A 20619-nucleotide genomic window follows, 5' to 3' on the forward strand; every position below is an offset into this window, starting at 1 on the left:
TCAACCTGGATCCCGTAATTATCAAATGGTGAATTATCCCCGATGAGACGGAGGCTTTTTTTGAGACGGATATGTGAGAGAGAGAGTTGCGAGGGAAGATGTCAGCCCGTTTCGCCAGCGTGACTGCCAGAATTTAGGAATGGTACTATGGTAGGACATGATATAATGACTTAGACCCCTCTGGCTTCATAGGCAATATATCGTAATAAATATATCTAATGCCGTGTCGCTTACCTCTCAATATTACATGCGCTGGCCTCTATTTCCATCGTAGCTGCTGTCGCTACTTCTTCGCAAACCATTCCAGAGTAAGATAATTAGTAGACGTTTATATGAGAATTCAATTAGGTTTAAGATCATAAGCCCGTGGAATTAGCATATACAAAATAAGAACAAAGTAAACCGGCGGATGCAACCCAAAGTAAACCAATCGATATAAAAGAAGACAAGAAGGTGATATATTTACTACAGGAGCATAAAGTATACGAAGAAGTGAGTATATGGGTCCAGTCGTGGGAAGGAAGCGCAACGACGGACGTTAAAAAACAACAGAAAGGTTGCATTCAAAATACTGCCCGACTAGGCTCCGGGGCGATTGATTTATTTGAACTGGTCAATGCATCCCCAGTGCTGCTCAACACCGTAGGTGTCGGAGGAAGCGAACTTGGACTTCCAGCCGTCGTCAGCATAGGAGAAGAAGACGGAGACACCGCCGACCTTCTCGAGGAGGGCCTTGATGGCGGTGGTCTGCTCGGACTGGCCGGGGACGGCCTTTCCGTTGGCGTTACCAGCGTTGGGCCAGCCGGTCTCGAGGTTGATGACGTCCTTGCCAGAGCAAACCTCCTTGAGGTCGTTGATCTGGTTGCTGACGAGAGTACCGGCCTCGGCGGCGGTGAACTCGGCGTTGAAGAAGGGGTGGAGGTTGGCACCGAGGATGTCAACAACAGGGCAGAGGGTAGAACCGCTGGCGAGCCAGGTGTCGATGGGCTCAGCAGTGGTGACCTGGCCAGTGTAGCCGGCAGCGGAGAAAGCGCTGGCGGCTTCGGAGATGAAGCTGGCGAGCTGAGCGGCAGAGGCAATCTTCTGGTTCACGACTTCGTTACCAACAGCGATGAGAGAGACAAGATCCCACTGGCCCCAGCTGGTGATGTCGGAGAACTGGGAGCGGGCGCCATCAAGACCAGAAGAGCTGTCAACGCTGACACCGAGGATCATCTGCAGGCTGTGGGTTTTGCAAGCCTCACCGACGTACTCGAGGGTGTTGCAGTCAGTGCCGTAGACACGAACGTGGGAGAAGCCCTTCTGCTTGACAACAGCAACCTTACTCAGAACATCGGACTTGCTCATGCAGGTTCCGTCGTTGTTGTAGGGAGTGAAGGTCATACCCATCTGGGTACCGCTGACACCGGTGGGAACGCTGGTGGCAGAGGAGCTGGTGCTGCTGCTGCTGGAGACAACGCTGGTGGTAGAGACAGCGGTGGTGGTAGGGGCCTCAGTAGTAGGGGCTTCAGTGGTAGGAACAGCAGTGGTGGGGACAGCAGAGGTGGTAACAGCAGGAACGCTGGTAGGCTCGTTGGCGTTGGTGTAGGGGCAGTAGTAGACATCCTCAGTGCGAGTCACGGTGACGGTGGTGCCGGGGTTGGTGTAGGTACCGGGGGTGACGGTGGCCGGGGTAGGGTAGACGACCACGGTGGAGGTGGGCACGTAGGTGGTGGTGGGGGCGATGGTGTAGGTGCCAGCAGAGGGGCAGACGTAGGTGGTGGTCTCAATGACGCTGGTGACGGTGCTGCCGGTGGGCTTGACGGTGGCGTAGGGGCAGGTGATGGTCGTAGCGGTCTCGACGATGGTGGTGACACCTCCGTAGGTGTGGGTACCGCTGGGGAGGTCGGTGGTGGTAGCACCGCAGACAGTGGTAGTGTCGGTGACGGTGAGCGTGGTGGCGGGGATGGTGTAGGTACCAGTCTCCGAGTAGCTGGTCACGCCGGCGGTGGGGAGAGTGACCACGGGGGTCTCGACGGGGGTCTCGGAGGGGACCTGAGAGGGAGTCTCGACGGCAGAAGCGGAGGACGTAGCAGTGACGGTGACGGTGCTGGTGCTGGTCGACTCAACGGTCTGGGTGGTCTCGGAGGTCACGGTGCTGGTAGGGACCTCGACGGGGGTGCTGGTGCTGGTGCTGCTGGTGACCGGGAGGGGGATGGCTGGCAGCCGTTAGCTCGTGATCAACAATTGATATCGACTCGACGGTAACTTACTGGTTGGCTCGCCCCAGTAGGTGATGACCTCGGTCGTGCAGCCGCACTCCTCCTCGGGAGCGGCGGAGGGAGCGTGGAGGGCGCGGTGGTGCAGATCCTCGTGAGCGTGGCGGCGCATGTGCATGTCCGCAACAGCGGTGCCGGCCAAGGCGGCCGCGGTGGCCAGGATAGCTCCCCTCATGGTGTATGGAAAGTAAACAAACGCTTATATAGTCGAGTTGAGTTTTGTGGGTTTTGAGTATATAATCGCAATGAATGCCCGCTGAAAGAGTGAAGCGGTGGTCAATGGCACAAGTGCAAAAGAGCGACTGAGAGAGGGCTTTGGACCGGTGGGAAACAGAGAGAGGGAGAGAGAGAACGATCACCGGAGAGAAGAGGAAAATGTGAGAAGAAGAAGGGCGAGGCAGGAGAAAAGAGGGGGCCGCAGGGAAATTAGGGCCAATTCATTCTGGGGCTTGGGGAGCCGGTTCTGGCGCAGGCGAGGCTGGTGATTGGCAGGCGAAGGTCTGGCCAGGATCAGAGAAGAGTCCTAAGACTGGCAAGAGCTGAGGCAAAAGGGGCATCCTGGGCGAATGCTGATCGCCAGCATGGAAGGAGCGGGGCTGCGGAAATTATACTGAGGCACCACCAGCCACTGACAGCCCGCGCCAGCTCGCATGGTTCCCTCTTGCAGTAAGGTCATAACAGAGGGCTCCACTTGCTCTTTGCTGTTCCCTTGCAGAGTCGGACTGGACTCTGGACTCTGCAAGCTCCAGCAGCCCAGCCTGACTGTTGTCGCTCGTATACTTGGTCATCATCAGTTGGCTCTTTTCCGTCAGATAACCGCCAAAGACAGATAGACAGCGACGTGGTTCTCGATTTGAGAGCGTTGACACGTCCTCGGAATAGAGTTTCAAAATTACCATGTGATGAAATCCCGTTTCAGGCCTGAGCGAACTCCCATGTCAATGTCATCGACTCATCGCCACTGGCACTTTCGTCTGGCAAACAATCTCAGATGTCTCTGATTTCTTCAGTTGCCCAGCCCACTGCAAAGAGGACTGAGACATGGTTCCCACGTTGTCTCCAGCCGGCAAAAAACAAACAGAATCCCCAAATCTTGGAAACATCCAAATTCATGATCAATTTGTTCAGCCCACTTTTAGCCGAAGATTGAGAGCTGCCACTGGCTGGGTTTCCCACCGCCATCGTGCGGTCCACCAATAGCACTGCTCTCGTGCCTGACTACCGTTACGCAATACACACCGCTGTATCTTAGTCAGGGGCGATTCTCATCATGATTGATGACGGTTGTGATGGCTCAGCCTCACGAGGACGCCGGAGGGGGCTATTGAAAGGTGAAACGAATTCTCGATAACGTCCGCAGGCTCACTCTGCTTGCTCAGGGGACGGACGAGCAGCAGACTCGATCAGACGGAACAGGCTCGATTATTGTCAATAAACCGGTCGATCGCCACCGAGGCAGGAACAAAGAGGGAACAGCGAAGATCCAGCACTTCCTTCAGGCTTCAGATCGTTGGCCAGCATTTGCTTCCTTTTGATTCGAAGATACTCCGCGGAGCATGATGCCGACTCTGCCGAGACCCGGCATCCACCCCTGCCCTTTGTAAGAGATCTCGATGTTGTTCGACTGAGAGCTCTTCAAGTTCGGGTCTTCCCAGAGTATGACGTGCACTGATTCATGCCAGACTTGGCAGATTCGCGGTACTTGACAGGTTGACACCGGTCGCTACCTCATCGTGACCTCCGATATCCTTGAGCTGGTTGAAGGCTCTTTCGCAGTTCGAACGGCCCGACTTCTTCCATAGTCAAGATCATCAAGCTCGCCGCACGACTTTGTCCTTTGTGGCAACGATCAGCTGATGTGGTGGTCTCGAACGAGATCCAGGTTGCAACTATTTCCCCCATCAATGCTTGGCCGAAGCCTCTTTGAGGCTAAACAAAGATCATCGCGTGAAAGCTCAAGCCGCGATAGCTGTCTCTGCCGCGCTGCGCTTGTTTCACTTCGGAGTCGCCAAATTAGGGGCGTAATATGTCGATGCCTATAAATATCGTGGCAGCACTAACTGTCTAACACCGATAGTTCTATTATCGACTCCTATGTTTTCAGGAAAACACCGTCTGTGAGTCTGAAAGAAGCCAGTCTCGAACAGCTGATCTCTGATTTTCGGCTTCGAGACCCAAATCGACTTCAATGCTTCAACTCTATACTTCCTCCACATTCAGGGACTCAGGGGAAACGGCTCGGCGCCTCGGATGTCTTAGAGACGGCTGTGGGGAGGTTTCTGAGACCCCCTTCTATAACGGTCAACTCCGCCCACTCTTTCGATAGTGCACTTTGGGGACTCCAAAACTTCAATCCACTGTCGACGCTTTGCGTATGGATTAGTGATTCAGGGGACAGCAAAACTCACATCTTGACCGTCTCCTTAATATGGGCAGCCACCAAGGTGGCAGTCCAAGGACAAGTTGGAGTCGAATTAGGACGCCTATCTCCCCGGTCGCGAGCAATAGTGTCTATCCTGGATTGTCTAGAGACGATAAGAGACACCATGCTAGACGTCAAAGTTTCGTCGCTATCGTTTTTTCTCCCCACTTCAGCTCACCTTGGACTGGGGAAAGCAACAACTCCCGCAGTGAATAGAACGTGGAAGTGATCAAATGATAGCTGCTGTCCTTCCGCTCAGGGAATGCTCTAGGACTTCTGTCGTCTGTCAAAACATATTCATTCGTCGCTGGGTCGACCTGGCAAAGATACAAGACGATCGGAAGAGAAGTCCGCCAGCCTCAAGATATTGGAATGTAGCTTCATGGCTGGTCTCGAGCACCGTACGTACTGGAATGCCTGGCTAGCAAAATCGTGGAGCACTTCGCTGGATTACGGAGTAACCAGGCGCTCAAATACTGGTAGGTACATTCATACTCCCAATTATTTGGTATAGTACATCGAAACAGTCAAGAGGGTAGGTTTCCCCGACTTCGCCGAGATCCAGTGATGCATCGCGGCATTCATATGTATGCTTGAGATCCCCCTTGGTTGTGATCAAATCCAACGCGATGAGCTTTCATAATTATGTATCCGTTCTCTCCTCATCGCGATTGCATAACCCTTCCTTTCTCCCTTTCCTTGTAAGCCGTGGCGGTGATGCGCCCGTGAAGGCCGATTGGTGTCGAAAGCATACTCGGCAAGTATACAAACAAGCCAATCAATGGCACCGCTATCCGAACCAAAACAATTAGCACAACCCCGACCCAAATTGATGGACAGAAATTCGGGGGAGCAAACATACCGCGTCACTTCCGCACTGCAACGGCGGGCAGCACATGAGGTTGATGGTTGAGTTGTCGCACGCGCGGTTGTTCAGCTGTAGCAGCAAACATAACAATCAGCCTTGCTTGCCATGGAGACTTGATGAGAGTTGGGCGGAGACGTACACCAATACACGAAATCTGCGTCTTGAATTCGGACGGCATTGCCGTAACCGTCGTGACTGCAGCCGCGAGGACCGCCGTGAAGAGGGTGACGAGCTGCATTATGCTTGTGCTTGTTTGTTTGTTTGTTTGGGTCGTTGGACAACGGGTCGTTCCTTTTAGATGAAGCGTAGCTGCGTAGGTAGAGGGGAGCGAAGTCTTGCAGCGGAGAGTGGACGTTGAAACAGAGTTCAAGCCCGGAATTCCAATCCTTTATCTTAGGAAGGCATCACCCATCACCCCTTGATTCAATCCTCTCGACACGCGACCTCGCCATGACGCAACGTGGGTACGGATTTTCAGGAGACATTCCAATGCTGTATGACAGCTCCAGCTGCGTGCAGGGTTGATCCCTGTACGCGAATCAGGGCTATGTGTGTGCCACGAATCTGCAGAGCTGATACACGGTGGACCCTGGATGGTTGGGTGGTTTCTATATTTACGAGGCCATTTGCTTGTCTGCCTTGCTGGGGTTTGGGGGCTGGGCCATGCGCTGCGATGCGATCGTCGGATCGTGGACTGTGAGATTCTGGCTCGATCTTACGGGGTGCGATCGTGATGGTGGGGTTCTACAGTGAGCACAGAGCACAGTACTCGGTTTGGATCATTTGAGGAGCAGCGGAACAAGAACCGACGGTGGCTCTTTGATATATATCCTAGCGAAACTGTCGAGGAAACTGAACCTTGCTGTCCGGCAACTCTTGGGTGTGCCCAAGCGCAGATATTTACTTTTGGCCGTCGCACACCACCAAACCACATGTCCGAACTTAGCCTGCGCAGGACAAGGCAAGGGAGTTACCTGTCGAAACATCGCCGAAGATATGGTTAGCAAGCGGGTCATCAAGCTGTAGCTGTGGTTGTTGGTACATAAGGACAGGCTTCATAGCCAATTGGTTTTTATGGCCCAGCGGTATAATGCGCTGACAGTGGTAAGAATGGGGAAAGCATTTAATGCAGATGGCACTGGGGAAGACGCTCTGAAATTCAATGGCAGCCACTTCTGACACTGCATTCAACCCTATTATTATCTTGCTCCCTCCAATTCGCATTTCGTTGAACTTCCTAGACCTCCTGCAGCAACCTGAAACGACTTGGAAGCAGGTATACAGGACATGTCCACGGGATAGCCATGCACAAAAGCAAGCCAAGAATGATTTGACTCCCACGCTCGAATCCCCTTTGGATTGGAAGGTAGGGCTTGCCCGACCCTGGTTGGATCAGGCTTTGTCTCATCTCTCTCGCGCCGCTTGCCTGTTTGTATAGGGTCCTTCCCCGGCTTCTGCCTCTTCCATTTGCACCCGTCCTTCATCGCGGGTTCCCTGGTCACTGGACGCTAGAGGGTTGCGGTGCCGAGTGTAAGCCTTCTGTATCCCGACAGGCTTATTAGTCGCAGGACGATGGATTGGAGTAGGGGGAATTCCCAGCGTCCTGATGCAACGTACTCTGGTTGTATCGCTCGCTTTTGAGGACTGAACGACTGAGAGGATCCATGTGAGCTTGGACATATGGGTGTGGTAGTCGTTGAAAGACAAGAATGAGGGACGAGGGTTACCTGGTGAATGACAGACCGGAGTCAGTTGAATGCAAACTATGTGCCTAGGGCTGGTAGATTGAATCACCTAGGACATGAAGTGATGCTAACTGGTATACCTACCCCTATGCTCTCTTCACGCAACAGCCTGGGCTCCCGTGGTCATACTGTCGGATATCGTTAGGACATGGGTGCGCCGAGGTCAACGGTAATGGAATAGAAAGACATGAAGGAAAGCCTCATTTTCTCCCTCCGTAGACCGGACGCCGCTCATGGTGTGTCGATGGCACACTTTGGGATCTTAGTGAATAGTAGAATGTCCTATTTCAGAGTCATTGTCGTCGAAGCTGAAGCGTATAGTTGCTTGCTCACCTAGGAAGAAAGTAGATATCTGTCGAAAGCGAGAACGAGAGTACATCTTCTCTCAAGGCGTGTGGAAGTTAGATAAGTCTTTGTCGAAGATGTGCCGAGAAGATGGCCTCGGGTTTGCGAAATATATGCTCATGGGGGAGTCGAGATTGATCACCAGCTTTCCAGAGGTATGCACCTAAGCGTAGATAAACAGTAAACATTGACAACTATAGCTCAGAATAACTAACACTAACAAGCCAACCTGGCAGGATATTTTCATGTAAACACAATCCCAAACATCAATACAACCCCAACTCACCTCCAAAAGCCCCCCTGTACACCTCTACTCCCCCATCCCCCCCCTCACAGGAACCTCGCCCGCCACATCCTTAGCCACACTCTTCTCGCCCACACCGGGACCCTCAAAAACCCTCAAGCCGCCAATCTCTTTCTCCCGTCTAACCTCCTTCTTCCGCGCCTCACTAACATCCACAAAGACATGGCCGAGCGGTCCGCGCTCCGCACTCCAGCCCGAGCACTCAACGCGGTATCCCTCATCCGGCTCAAGAACCTCAAAGTCATTCCACGGCCGCTCGACGCGGTTATCCCAGTGCAGCTCGCAGATCTTCTTGTCGCCGTCGAAGAGGTCCAGCCAGCCTTCGCTGCCGCGGCGGCCGGTTGCGCAGACTTCGCCGAGGCCGTCCGACGGAATGGTGATTTTGTCGATGGAGGATTCGGTTAAGTTTTCGGACGGGTTGTCGGGGGAGTGGAAGTCGCCTCTGTTTGGTAGTAAAAAGGTTAGAAGGGGGATTGGTGGGAAGGGGAGGGAGGGAGGACAGACGGGGTCACCAGGGAGTCGCGGATGTTGATGTCGCGGTCTTTGAGGCGGTCACGGATGTGGATTGAGATCCATTGGTATTCGAGGGGGTCGGAGGGTTCCATCTTGCTGATAGGTATTGGATTAAACTGTAAGTAGGATAATTGGGATGGATATGTGATGGCTGGAAGTGAGGAGTAGATGAGCAGAGGTCTGTCGTAAGTTTATATGCTTCGTGCGGGGTATTGCATGGTCAATTGCGTGGTCCCGTGGACGAGCGCTTGTTGGCTCTTCGAATGTGATGAAGTCATGATAAACCTTCGGTGAGAGGGAGGATGTCTGATAGGACGAGATAAATGGTTGATAATGATGCGTTTCCAATGGATGGCGAGACAGAAATCTGGAGACTGGACGGAGGCGGAGAGAATGCGGGGAAAGCTGCCATCATGACGACTGCTACAGCACAGGGCGGCCGATCATCAAGCCATTGTGAATGAATGAGATGCGCAGAACAAAAGTCATTATAGGACCGACTGAACAAGCCTCAAAATTCGTGTACGATTTGTATTTGGTATGCTGGTAATCGCACAGAAAGAAGATATCAAAACTATGTGCAAGTGATGATCGCCTGGGCAATGAAGTAAACATGGTCCGGATGCCCTCCCAAATGCGGTTCGTACAAATCCGTGCGTAACAATTCGCTGCAGTAAGATAGAGTACCAATGTCCGTGCAAGTGCAGATTTTGTGTATTATGTATTATCCGTCGCAGACGTGGTCCGCTTGTATCCGCTTGTGTAGTGCTAGTTCATGTAGCTTAGAAAATACCGAATCTTTTCTTGCCGTCTGGTCATTCGTTAGTAAAACCCAATGAATGGATTGTTGGACGGCACCACTCTTACGTTTCTTTCCGTTGGCATCCGCAGCGGCCAGCGCTGGGTTCACACCGTCTGCCGCAGCTCGGATCGCTGCGATACGGTGCACCGCTCTGGTATCTCCCTGATCGGCCGCTTTGACGTACCAGACGTTGGCTTCCAAGGGATCGCGTCGACATCCAATGCCCATCTCTGTAAAGTATCCGACAGCATATTGCGCTTTCGGAAGACCTGTCCTTCATTAGACTAGTTTATCACGCTAAGGATGGCAACTTACCCAGTTCAGCGGCTTGCTTGGCCCATTCGTAGGCCTCGTTCTCATCCTTCTCCAGTACTGGCTCTGCACCGACAAGGTACCAAGCGCATAGCGCCATCATTGCCAACGGATGGCCACCTTGGGCAGCTCCAGTGTAGAAGTGAATGCTGAGGGCAGGGTCTTTCGGACAACTCAGCTTTCCGTGCTCGTAGGCATCTCCAAGCCGGTAGCAGGCCTCGACATGGCCTAGATCAGCCGACTTCGTAAAAAGTTGTGCGGCATAAGAAGGGTCGACAAAGACGTCGTCTCCGTAACCAGTTTCGTGGAGCAAGCCGAGTTCGTAAGGTGCCGAATTATACTGAGCGTCGGAGGATTCTGCCGCCCGTTTCAACCATTTAATACCTTCTCGATATCGCTTGCCTAAACCCATGTCTCCTGCTAGACAAGCCTTGGCCATTCGAAGCATGGCACCCGGGTGGTTCTTTGAAGCCGCCTGGCGATAGAATTGTTGAGCTCTAGCCGCGTCAACGCGAGTTCCCCAGCCGAACTCATAACATAAAGCGGTCCGGTAGCATGCTTCGACGTGGCCGTGTTTGCTTGCAGCCACAAATAGAGAGAAGGCGCGGTCGTAGTCCTCTTTCCCCTTGCTGAATAGACCCGACGCGTAGCCATCCGCCAGGTAGTACTGTGCAAACGGATAGCTCCGGCTGGCCAGCCCCTGGAAAATCGACTTTGCTTCTTTCAGAAGGTGCGCTCGAGTAATCTCGTTAGAAGTCTTGTCTTTATCTGCGGAAATCGATGGTTTGCCGCCCTCAAGTACATCATCTGGCATTTCCAGCATGGCGTTGACCATGAAAACGGCAAATTCATACTGAAGAGCAGGGTCGTCCGTCTTTTTCACATTCGCCAAGTACATATCAAACGTCTGCTTATGGCTTAGTAACGATGCGTTGTTTCCGACAGATGATCGAAGATGAGCATTGCCGAACTGAACCGGAGCGGGACCTGGCTGGGGATACGGCGCGTTGAGGAGGTCAACGAAAGAGACCGGTCGGACGTCAGGGGAGCCAGAATTCCTGGACGAAACATGCGGCTTGAGGTAAGGTGATGCCTGGGGAGACCCGTTGTCCGACGCAAAAGAGTATGTTGACCGTGGCCGCTGGGGCCGTTTGGCTGTAAGGTGGGTGTTCGCCGCTTGAGTATCGGCTGATCCTAGAGCTGGTGTGGACCGGACAGCCGCATTGGACGTCTGATATGGACGATGATGATAGTGTAAAGGCTCGAAGTTCTCAGACGGTTGTGCCATGCTGTCGACGCTGCCGCGTGATGATGTATTTTGGCTACCGGAAGGTCCATCGCGGTCGAATGAAGACTCGCTGTTTTTACCAACAATCTGAGGCTCATCATGCGGCTGAGGTTCTACAGCAAAAGATGAGATGCTGCTGGCAGGGGTGTGTCGATAAACCATGTTCCCGGACGAAGGCAGGACTCCGACTGACTGCTTCCGCGGGGGGTACCCTCCATGCTTTGTGGGGTTGTCTTCCAGCGTCAGGTTGGAGAATGCAGCATTCGGCACGTGTGATGTGAAGTAGTCGTCATGGGCATTTCTAGCTGTCGGACTCTGCGTTTCAAATTGTTCCAAGTGACCGTTAACGCTGACGGAGGGGACAGACCGGCGCTGAGCTCTCTGTACAACGTGCCCCAGCGGCGCTTCCGGTAGTGATTTGCGTGCAACCGGAGAAGTCGGCGGGTAGTTTGGATTCCGTGGCGTGGGCTGAGACTCGCGATGAGACGGAGAATGCGGGGGCGAGGACGGGTGGTATACGGGAGGAGGAGATGGGAGAGGATGAGGGTGAGGATATGTGCTGGCCACGGGACTCGCCATTGTTGCGCAATCGACTATGCGCGTCACCGACTTTATGGTGAACTGTGGTCGGGTTCCGAATCTCGTTGTCGCTCAACGAGGACCTGGGCGGATGCAGGTGGTACGAAACGAAGGAGCCTATAATCCGGACATGGAGGGTTGTATGACGATGGCTGGGGATGGTTGACGAGGCCTCCAAGCGAGCGCAGTGTGGGAGAACGAAAGCAGCACAGTCGACGAGAAACCCGAACAAGCGAAAGATGGATCGTCGGGGAGCTTTATAAGACGGGGGGATGATCGGTTGACTGAGGGAATCGCGGGCCCACAACGAGCGACAGACAGGGCTCTATTGAGATGTCAGAAGCCAACGGTAGACGAACGGCTTGCGGAAAAGAGTTTCGTACCGCAAAGGACAAGGCAAAGGCAATAACAATAAACGAAGGTAATAGTAAGAGAGACACGAAGAAAAAGAAAGATGCAGGCAGAACGAACGAGAAAGAAGAGGCGCAGAGGGGCGGGGGAGAGCGATGTGGATGAATCGGACGGTAGAGAAAATGGGCCAATAATTGCCAGCTGAGCAGCGGTTGGGCCAAGCGTTTGGTTTCCGGTCCAGGACTTCTACCAAGATACTCCGTTTACTGACATTCAGCAGGAGCAGGACTCTATTTCTTTGACTGATTCTCTTCTATTCTGGTCGCCGCAAAGGGGTCTTCACTCTCATGTCCAGTACTATCAATCAATGCGGGCGACAAAAATGACCCGGCTGACCGAAAGCAAGACAAGTCCAATCAGTTTCGTCTTTATACAGCACGCTCCCACGCTCACGCCGATTCTAGGTGCCCGCTGCATACCTGCCCTCAATATGCATGCATCTCAGTAGAGGCAAGCAGAAGCGTCCCAGGTAACCATTATAATGGTGCGACTGCAACACATACAGGCCTTGCCGGGCGCCAGCTGAGTCCAATAAATACGAGGATCACGGAGTACACCGTTCAGTTCAGTTCACCCACCGGGCAGTGGGACTGGGCACCACCACACCCACCGACTCTCCAGGAGTTACTCCCGAGTCCCGTCCTATACTTCCCCACCTTCCTGAACTGCGTGAGGCTGAAAGTGACCTCAGATCACATCAACCTGGCGGAAAATGACATGGCAGCAGCAGCAGACTGACAGGTTGCTGCAGCCGAAGCGAAGGCCGGTGGCTTGCGGGGACCCTGAGAAGGCTGGAATGGGCGCTTTGATTCCCTCTTTATGGTGGGAAGTTATCTCATGGTAAGCTCTGAGAAGCTCGATGTCGTATTTATCCCAAACCAAGGGGCCGCGGGCATCAATAATTACCGCCGTTTGGGTCATCCCAAAAAATCACGGATGAAGTGAGGTCTTGGATTTACTTTACTCCAGATGATCTGTCTTAAACTATTCGTGGTTAGGACTGCCCTTATGCACGATGGTTCTAATAATAAACACCCTCGGCCGCGCCAACGCAGCAAATGGTTTCTTCAGCCTTGGTTGGACTTGGGCAGAGCAGTTCGTAAGACTGAGACAACTTAGCCGGGCAATTAATCTTTGAAGAACAGTTCGGAATTCAGCGCAGCGAGTGAGGTCTAGCCACATCTTCGGGCACCGGTCGGTCGGCTATATATAACGTTTTCATGTTCTCTCATTTTTGAGGTTCGGCAGTTGGCGGACGGTTTGCGGAGTATTCTTTGGACACTAGAACAGCGAACTGAGACATCCTACCGCCGGTGTTCACCGGATCCCGGAAGACCTGGATGCCGGGGGTTTCTTTCTTGCTGTACTCCGTACTACTCGCATATGCTTGATGTACTATATGTACCACTGCAATGCCTTTCTGTATACTTTCTGATGCAAAGCATCTCATTTTCGAGTCACCGCATGAGAGGGATACACGGAGTTGTCCACGGAGTAATACCATGCCAGTACACCGTCTCGACCCGTCAGTATTCCTAGGTAGCATCTAAAGAGCTCTTCACGAAGACTGTATATATAACCTAATGGATATTCCGTCAAGTAGTTTCTGGTTGAGTGGACCTTAATCACACTTCAATATCTCTGCTGATTGGCAATATAACTCCTGTAATCAATAGATAAGTTGATAGATGGGCTTCGGAGAGTTTTTCTGTTCAGTTGTGACTGGCTCCGTGTTTGGATCTACAATAAACTGTGGCACAACAATGAGCAAATGTACCTTGAGCCGGTAACCGAGCGACAGGGGCATTTTCCTGGAGAACCTTGATTCTAGAAATAAGGAAGATGCCAATAAACCTGAAACTACAGGTTCTTCACTAGGAACAGAAGCTGGGAGAATTATCATAAGGCCAAGATTTGTAGCAAAAGGATTTGATTCTGATGTGCAGCGTGCTCCGTGCTCTTCGACAATTCTAATCCCCCCTTTTCCCTAGGCCCTCCCGGTGCCCACTCCAACGATAATAGCCTCAGAGGAAGTGGGGGTATCTGATTATCTCCATAATTCTGTTATCTTTCTTTTTGCCATCGACTCTCACAGTCTCACAATTCCCGAGAGTCTCAGCTTTGACACGCAGCCAACAACACTAAAGAGGAGTGATGAACAACTAGACATGCATTACTATGCAGAAGGATGCCAGGCACCGTTGCCACCAGCCTGCTTTGGGGTAAAGGGGCATGAATCAGCCTTTAGCGGCTGGTAGTCTGCGCTTCCATAGGCTGCATTTCACAATAGCGTCTGAAAATAGCACACCATGGTCTTGGAGGTTAGCCTGCTTTAGGAGGAACGCTATTCCAGGCTTGCCAGCTTCTTATTGAACGTGTTTTGCTATGTCCTGAGTCAATGTTTGACGTCTTATCAGCTTGACCGCAAAGTCACGCCCGTTAGCCATAAGACGAACTGACTCAGGGCATCCACAGATTTCACGAAATTTCAAGTCAAGACTCCAGCAGAGGATGATCAGCGAGTTGAGATCGGAGCAAATTGGTGCATCAGGTGACTTAAAGAACTTTACACATGTGAGCTAAGCTCTTTCAAGAAAGGCTGATTAAGGTTAAGCCAATAGAACAACTATAAAGTAACTCTCGGGTGGAGCCCTCTTTAAGGCGGAGCCATGCGCCAGACCCCAGCCATGCGATTGGCGTGATCTGGCGACCCCGACCGATTGCCCCTAGCGACAGGGTGCCTGGGGAGTTGGCCTGTTCATCTCTCAGATTTCGCCCAGACCAGTCTCCTGGTCTTAACAAGTTAACAGGTATCATAGAGGGAGTATAATTTTGTCGGTGTGCCGCTTTGCTTCAGCACCTCATGGCTCTATCTAGATAGAGTTCCCACGTTAGAAGTCCCAAGGCAAAAGTCAGCGGCTGTCAAGGCCACTGATCTGATCTTCGGCGACTGCGGAGGTAAATAAGCAGATGTAGTCATCTGGAGTTATAGCTGGGGCACTTCAAAACAATCAGTAAACAACAAGCAAACCAAGTAAATAGAGGCAGTCGCCGAAGCAGTCGCAGCTAGAACGAATAGCCCTCTATAAACAACAGGCTTTCAGGCTGGCAGTGTTGGGTTACCTCAGAGTAACAGTAAGCGACAGACTAAGAGTTGCCGCTCTCTTTGACCATCTGGGCCCCAGGGACTGGCCGCTGGCGTGACCTCCGCATCCATTTTGGGTCGCTGTCCCGCTGATTCTCCCTTTACCCTCGATCTTCCTCTCCATCCATCCAATACTCCTCTCGTTTCGCCTCCTCATCTGTTTCAGATTTGCTTACTGTTACGGTTGCCTCGACGAGCGCAGTTCTTCCAATCTTTTCCGACTCATCGACGTCGTCGCTCGCTTTTGTTTATCGCAGCCTTGCTGCAGTTGTGCTTGTGTTTTTCGCTCGGCGACCGTCGTTTTCAGCGCCTCAGCATTTCACCTTCAGCGTATTCTTACGAAGTCTTTATATCGCTATAATTGTCTATTGCAACTCGCTCTCGAATTCTTAACGGCCGTCGAGACCCCGCGCTATCACTGGGTGCCCACATTCCTCGGGAGGGGTTCATCAGCATTCTTTTTCTGACGTCGCTCACGTTTCGCTATCGCCTATGCTAGTCTAAGGTCAGTCGCATGATATTTCGTGGCCTGCGAAATTCCTGCTCTCAAGAATCAAGATCCAGCTGGAGGAATCACAAGTTTCTTCTAGAGGAGAGGTTTTAGACGCTTGACACCAGTTGCTAATAATACTCTACGTAACAGGCACAATGTCTTTGCCTCAGCGGCCGGGGAAGGCTTCCCCGCGAAGGGAAGAAACGTCAGCGTTCCGAGAACCTTCGCGCAGACGACGGCGTGAATCCGACAGTCTCAGCAACAACGACCCGACGAGTCCGCGACATCACAGACACCACCGTTCGCATAGCTCTCGGCATCATAACGATATAGATGAGGAGCGGGCTGGGGATGGTGGACTCGGGCGCAAGAGGAGCTTGGTCAAGCCGGAAAGAGGCCGCATCGATCCGAGTCACCCAAACTACCTATACCACCAAAAGACTCAGAATATGCCCACGTACAACTCGATGACCGGGACCGAACCGTTGATTCACGAAGACGAACCGGGCGAGACGACTAGCACACCGAGTATGGATTCGAAGCGCAAGGATGCCCTGTACGGTGCGCATGGAAATGTCAACAAGCCGATGGAGCGGGTTCCGACGAGACACCGTTCGAAGAAGAGGAAGGGCTCTCGGAAACTCTCGAAACGAGAGGCGGCAGCGGAGAAGAGGAGGCAGAAGGCTATAGAACAGGTACGGCCGCCCAGTTTATGGACAACGTACTGTTCGGTGATCACGTTCTGGGCGCCCGATTTCATCATGAAGTGTTTTGGAATGCCGCAAAAAGCCCAGCGGAGCGCATGGCGGGAGAAGATGGGCCTCATCAGTATCATTCTCATGATCGCGGCGTTTGTTGGTTTCCTCACGTTCGGTTTCACAGCTACTGTATGCGGCTCCCCCCCTACGCGATTGAAGATCAACGAAATCGGCACTGGTTACATGATATTCCACGGACAAGCATATGACCTGACCAAGTCGACACACCCCGCGGCGGCAGGCATACCAGATTTGACCAATGTTCTATATGACCTGCCGCACAAGTATGGAGGTCAAGATGGAACCTTCTTCTTTCAGGAGGTAAATGGAGCTTGCAAGGGCTTGATTACCGTGACCGACAACTCCGACATCCCGACCAACTCTAATGGTGACCTTGCGTGGTATTTCCCGTGCCACGCTTTCAACCAGGATGGCTCTTCCGAACCCAATTCGACTATATCGTATTACGACGGCTGGGCTTGCCATACGTCTGGCGATGCCCGTCGGTCGTTTTACAACTTGGATAGCTCGGGCGACGTCTACTTTACCTGGGAAGATACAAAGAACACAAGCAGAAGACTTGCCGTCTACTCTGGAAACGTTCTTGACCTAAACCTCTTGAACTGGTTCGATGATTCCCAAGTCAATTACCCGGCAAAGTTCAAGGAGCTTCGGGAGAATGATGAAATCCGCGGGGTTGATCTCACATACTACTTCCAAACCGGCGAAGACAAGCAAATCGGCAAGTGCTTGTCCCAGATAGTCAAGGTCGGAAGCATAGACACCGACACCGTCGGCTGTATTGCCTCCCAGGTCGTTCTCTATGTGTCTCTGATCTTCATCCTATCTGTCGTCATCATCAAGTTTGCGTTTGCTCTCCTCTTTCAATGGTTCCTTGCCCCGAGGTTTGCGGCACAAAAGACCAGCATGGGCGCTGTCGATTCGAAAGCTCGAAACCAACAAATTGAGGACTGGTCGAATGACATCTACCGACCCGGGCCTCGTCTTACGGACCACACTCCGGGTGATCGAATGAGCAAGAGGGCTAGTTTCCTGCCTACTACCTCGCGTTTCTCTAGTCCGTACACTGTGAGCAATGGAGGCAAACAGAGACCCCAATGGGTAACTATGGCTAGCCAAAATTCCACTACTCGATTAGTCCCCACCACCAGTGGCACTACTCCGTCTATTTACAGGCAAAGCCACAACGGTAGTGGGAATGTCAGCGTCGATAACTCGCGACTGAACCCAGCTGCTAGCCGAACAAGCTTGGTCCCCGATTCTCGTTATTCGACCGCTATACCGGACTCCGAGGGTCTCGGCTCCGCTGGCTACGTACATGAACTTGTCGTTCCTCAACCACCCCCTGATTGGCAGCCCTATGGCTTCCCTCTGGCCCATGCCATGTGCTTGGTTACCTGTTACTCTGAGGGTGAAGACGGAATTCGCACGACCTTGGACTCTATTGCGTTGACGGACTACCCGAACAGTCATAAGTCCATCGTTGTTATCTGTGATGGTATGATCAAAGGTAAAGGAGAAGAGTTTTCTACTCCTGAGATCGTCCTTCGTATGATGCGAGATCCCATCATTCCACCGGAAGAAGTTGAAGCATTTTCGTATGTGGCTGTCGCTACTGGCTCCAAGCGCCATAATATGGCCAAGATCTATGCCGGATTTTACGACTACGGAGAGGATTCTATCATCCCTGTCGAGAAACAGCAGCGTGTTCCCATGATGATCATTGTGAAATGTGGCACACCGGCGGAAGCAACCACAGCAAAGCCCGGAAATCGAGGAAAGAGAGACAGTCAGATTATTCTCATGTCGTTCTTGCAAAAGGTCATGTTCGACGAGAGAATGACGGAGCTCGAGTACGAGATGTTTAACGGGCTCTTGCACGTAACTGGCATACCCCCTGATTTCTATGAGGTTGTGCTCATGGTGGATGCGGACACGAAAGTTTTCCCTGACAGTTTGACGCACATGATCTCTGCAATGGTTAAGGACCCCGAGGTGATGGGTCTGTGCGGTGAGACAAAGATTGCGAACAAGACCGATAGTTGGGTGACTATGATCCAGGTTTTCGAGTGCGCACTTACCTTCCGAATATGTATAGTTCAGTGCTAATAGTGTCGCAGGTACTTTGTTTCTCACCATCAGTCAAAAGCATTCGAGTCTGTTTTCGGTGGTGTTACCTGTCTGCCAGGCTGTTTTTCAATGTACCGGATCAAAGCTCCCAAGGGCGGCCAGAACTACTGGGTGCCGGTTCTTGCAAACCCAGATATTGTCGAACATTACTCGGAGAATGTGGTCGACACCTTGCATAAGAAGAACTTGCTGCTTCTGGGTGAGGATCGATATCTGTCGACTCTCATGCTTCGGACGTTCCCCAAGCGCAAGCAGATCTTCGTGCCCCAGGCGGTTTGTAAGACGGTCGTGCCCGACAAGTTCATGGTGCTACTATCTCAGCGACGTCGCTGGATCAACAGTACTGTCCACAACCTCATGGAGCTGGTCTTGGTTCGAGACCTGTGCGGTACCTTTTGCTTCAGTATGCAGTTCGTCATCTTCGTTGAACTGGTCGGAACTGTCGTTCTTCCTGCCGCTATTTCCTTCACCATCTACGTCGTTGTTACTTCGATTGTCAACAGGCCTGTCCAGATCATCCCGCTCGTTTTGCTCGCCCTCATTCTCGGTCTTCCTGGAGTGCTGGTCGTTGTAACGGCACATCGGCTTGTCTACGTTCTGTGGATGCTTGTCTATCTCTGCTCGTTGCCCATCTGGAACTTTGTACTGCCGACTTATGCATACTGGAAATTTGACGATTTCAGCTGGGGTGATACACGAAAGACAGCAGGTGAAAAGGACAAGGGCCATGAGGACGGAGAGGGAGAATTCGACAGCAGCAAAATTACGATGAAGAGATGGCGTGATTTCGAAAAAGGTACGTCTATCCTGCGCTTATCAAGTTGAAATCAGCACTAATCCTTCCTGTCCAGATCGTCGAATGAAGATGCAGGCTGGATGGCAGCCCTCGGTCGGGGGTCACCCGATGCCGTACGAGCCATATCCGGAATATTAGCGTCTACGATCCTTTTTCTCATTTCTCCCACCTTACGAAATACTGTATATTGTGATTTGATTTCTTTTTGGATATGGCCAGGGAGTGTTCTTGTGTCTATAGTATAGTAGCTAGCCACTGACGAGTGGGATCCCTTTGTTGGATGAGAGGGGATTCTGTGAAACCTAATATCAAAGCCTCATGCTCAATTGCCGTGGATTCGCGGGTACCTACTGCGCCCGTGAAGTATAGAGTACCTGATAATTGTACATGGTCTCACTGTCCTGCATGTATATGTACCAACCCCAAAATACCCTTGCCACAGGGACGATCGCTAGCGGCGTAGCGCCCCGGGTTGGGCTGGAATCGAAATATGCAACTGGCATGGAAGCGAGGAGGCTTAAGCGTAGGTTTATCGAATTCTTGCATATTCTCCTGCACATCTATCTACGAGTGCTCAGGGTACAGAGTACCTGTTCCAGAGCATCTTCTTATCTGAAAGTGATGAAACCTGAAAGAGATTGTGGTGTGATCTGACTAAGAATCCTTCAATCCGATTGTTGGGTTCATCCTTGCGACTTCAGCTCCCTCGCCTTCTCTCCAACGACTCCGATTCTCCCCTCAGCGATCTCTCCTTTCCTTTCTTAGAGACCGGCAGATCGGCGACTGCTGCGTGTGACTTCTTCCAGACGCACGTTGTCTTCGCCATGCATAGTATTTGACCCAGATCGGCCGCTCATTGTCCTTTTCTTGCTTGCCCCCTCCTCCTTCCTGCACCTCGAGCATCTCGAGCACCGCTAGTCGCTCGAGGGCGCTGCCAGACAGTCTGCTTTTGTGACAGTGACTGTCGCTTGCTTCTTTGGGGCCGGTATCCTTTACTCCGCTTTTCCGTACCGCTCTGACGCCCCGGCTACCTCGCATCTCACATACTATTACATACATACCAGCCCCTCGTCGCAGCTCCCCGCGATTCATTGGAGTCGACCAGGCGGCGTCCTATTCCTGCGATAATTAAGCCACAGAGTCGCCGGCTTGACTAGTCTCCGGCCAAACTCTCATTCGCGCGTCCAACCCGGCATTGTTGCTCGACCCTAGTGTGGGGGTGGTGATGGAAGACAGGCTGCGGGGTGGACAACGGTTGCTGCATAACCAAGATCCTTGATCCTAAACGAGGCAACGTGGACGACCCTCGCTGCCAATCACGCCCTGCCCTCCCTTTCAGCTTGTGCACACTTTCTCTGCCTTATCATTCGGACGCCAACTCGCTTCTCAGTTTCCCCGCCGACTGTGCAAGGCCTTCAGGAACTTTATT

At 52.3% G+C, this 20619-nt stretch overlaps 6 protein-coding genes across 6 annotated transcripts; 1 reads left to right on the forward strand and 5 right to left on the reverse strand.

Moving 5' to 3' along the window:
- Positions 1-257: 257 nt before the first annotated feature.
- btgE (putative cell wall glucanase (Scw11)) lies at positions 258-2609 on the reverse strand. The gene is made up of 2 exons (XM_073725281.1): positions 2253-2609; positions 258-2198 (listed from the first exon to the last, which is right to left on the reverse strand). The coding sequence occupies exons 1-2, from the start codon at positions 2431-2433 to the stop codon at positions 601-603; spliced, it is 1779 nt and encodes a 592-aa protein (XP_073581383.1). The 5' UTR covers positions 2434-2609; the 3' UTR covers positions 258-600.
- A 2849-nt stretch (positions 2610-5458) lies between these two features.
- Positions 5459-5786, reverse strand: BDW74DRAFT_180756 (uncharacterized protein; the record flags this gene model as incomplete). Its single annotated transcript, XM_073729810.1, has 3 exons — positions 5459-5470; positions 5543-5617; positions 5688-5786. The coding sequence occupies 3 exons, from the start codon at positions 5784-5786 to the stop codon at positions 5459-5461; spliced, it is 186 nt and encodes a 61-aa protein (XP_073581384.1).
- A 319-nt stretch (positions 5787-6105) lies between these two features.
- BDW74DRAFT_158272 (uncharacterized protein) lies at positions 6106-6690 on the reverse strand. Its single transcript, XM_073725282.1, has one exon. The coding sequence runs from the start codon at positions 6562-6564 to the stop codon at positions 6328-6330; it is 237 nt and encodes a 78-aa protein (XP_073581385.1). The 5' UTR covers positions 6565-6690; the 3' UTR covers positions 6106-6327.
- Positions 6691-7948: 1258 nt separating this feature from the next.
- On the reverse strand, positions 7949-8547 carry BDW74DRAFT_180757 (aegerolysin family protein; the record flags this gene model as incomplete). The annotated part of the gene is made up of 2 exons (XM_073729811.1): positions 7949-8384; positions 8447-8547. The coding sequence occupies 2 exons, from the start codon at positions 8545-8547 to the stop codon at positions 7949-7951; spliced, it is 537 nt and encodes a 178-aa protein (XP_073581386.1).
- A 606-nt stretch (positions 8548-9153) lies between these two features.
- chs3 (putative chitin synthase activator (Chs3)) lies at positions 9154-11602 on the reverse strand. The gene is made up of 3 exons (XM_073733314.1): positions 9573-11602; positions 9314-9526; positions 9154-9266 (listed from the first exon to the last, which is right to left on the reverse strand). The coding sequence occupies exons 1-3, from the start codon at positions 11434-11436 to the stop codon at positions 9238-9240; spliced, it is 2106 nt and encodes a 701-aa protein (XP_073581387.1). The 5' UTR covers positions 11437-11602; the 3' UTR covers positions 9154-9237.
- Positions 11603-15109: 3507 nt separating this feature from the next.
- chsF (chitin synthase CHS3) lies at positions 15110-19732 on the forward strand. Its single transcript, XM_073725283.1, has 4 exons — positions 15110-15497; positions 15636-18333; positions 18385-19190; positions 19246-19732. The coding sequence occupies exons 2-4, from the start codon at positions 15641-15643 to the stop codon at positions 19326-19328; spliced, it is 3582 nt and encodes a 1193-aa protein (XP_073581388.1). The 5' UTR covers positions 15110-15497; positions 15636-15640; the 3' UTR covers positions 19329-19732.
- Positions 19733-20619: the final 887 nt, after the last annotated feature.

Source organism: Aspergillus multicolor (assembly GCF_047715735.1).
Source record: "Aspergillus multicolor strain CBS 133.54 unplaced genomic scaffold BDW74scaffold_23, whole genome shotgun sequence".
NCBI classification, from domain to species: domain Eukaryota; kingdom Fungi; phylum Ascomycota; class Eurotiomycetes; order Eurotiales; family Aspergillaceae; genus Aspergillus; species Aspergillus multicolor.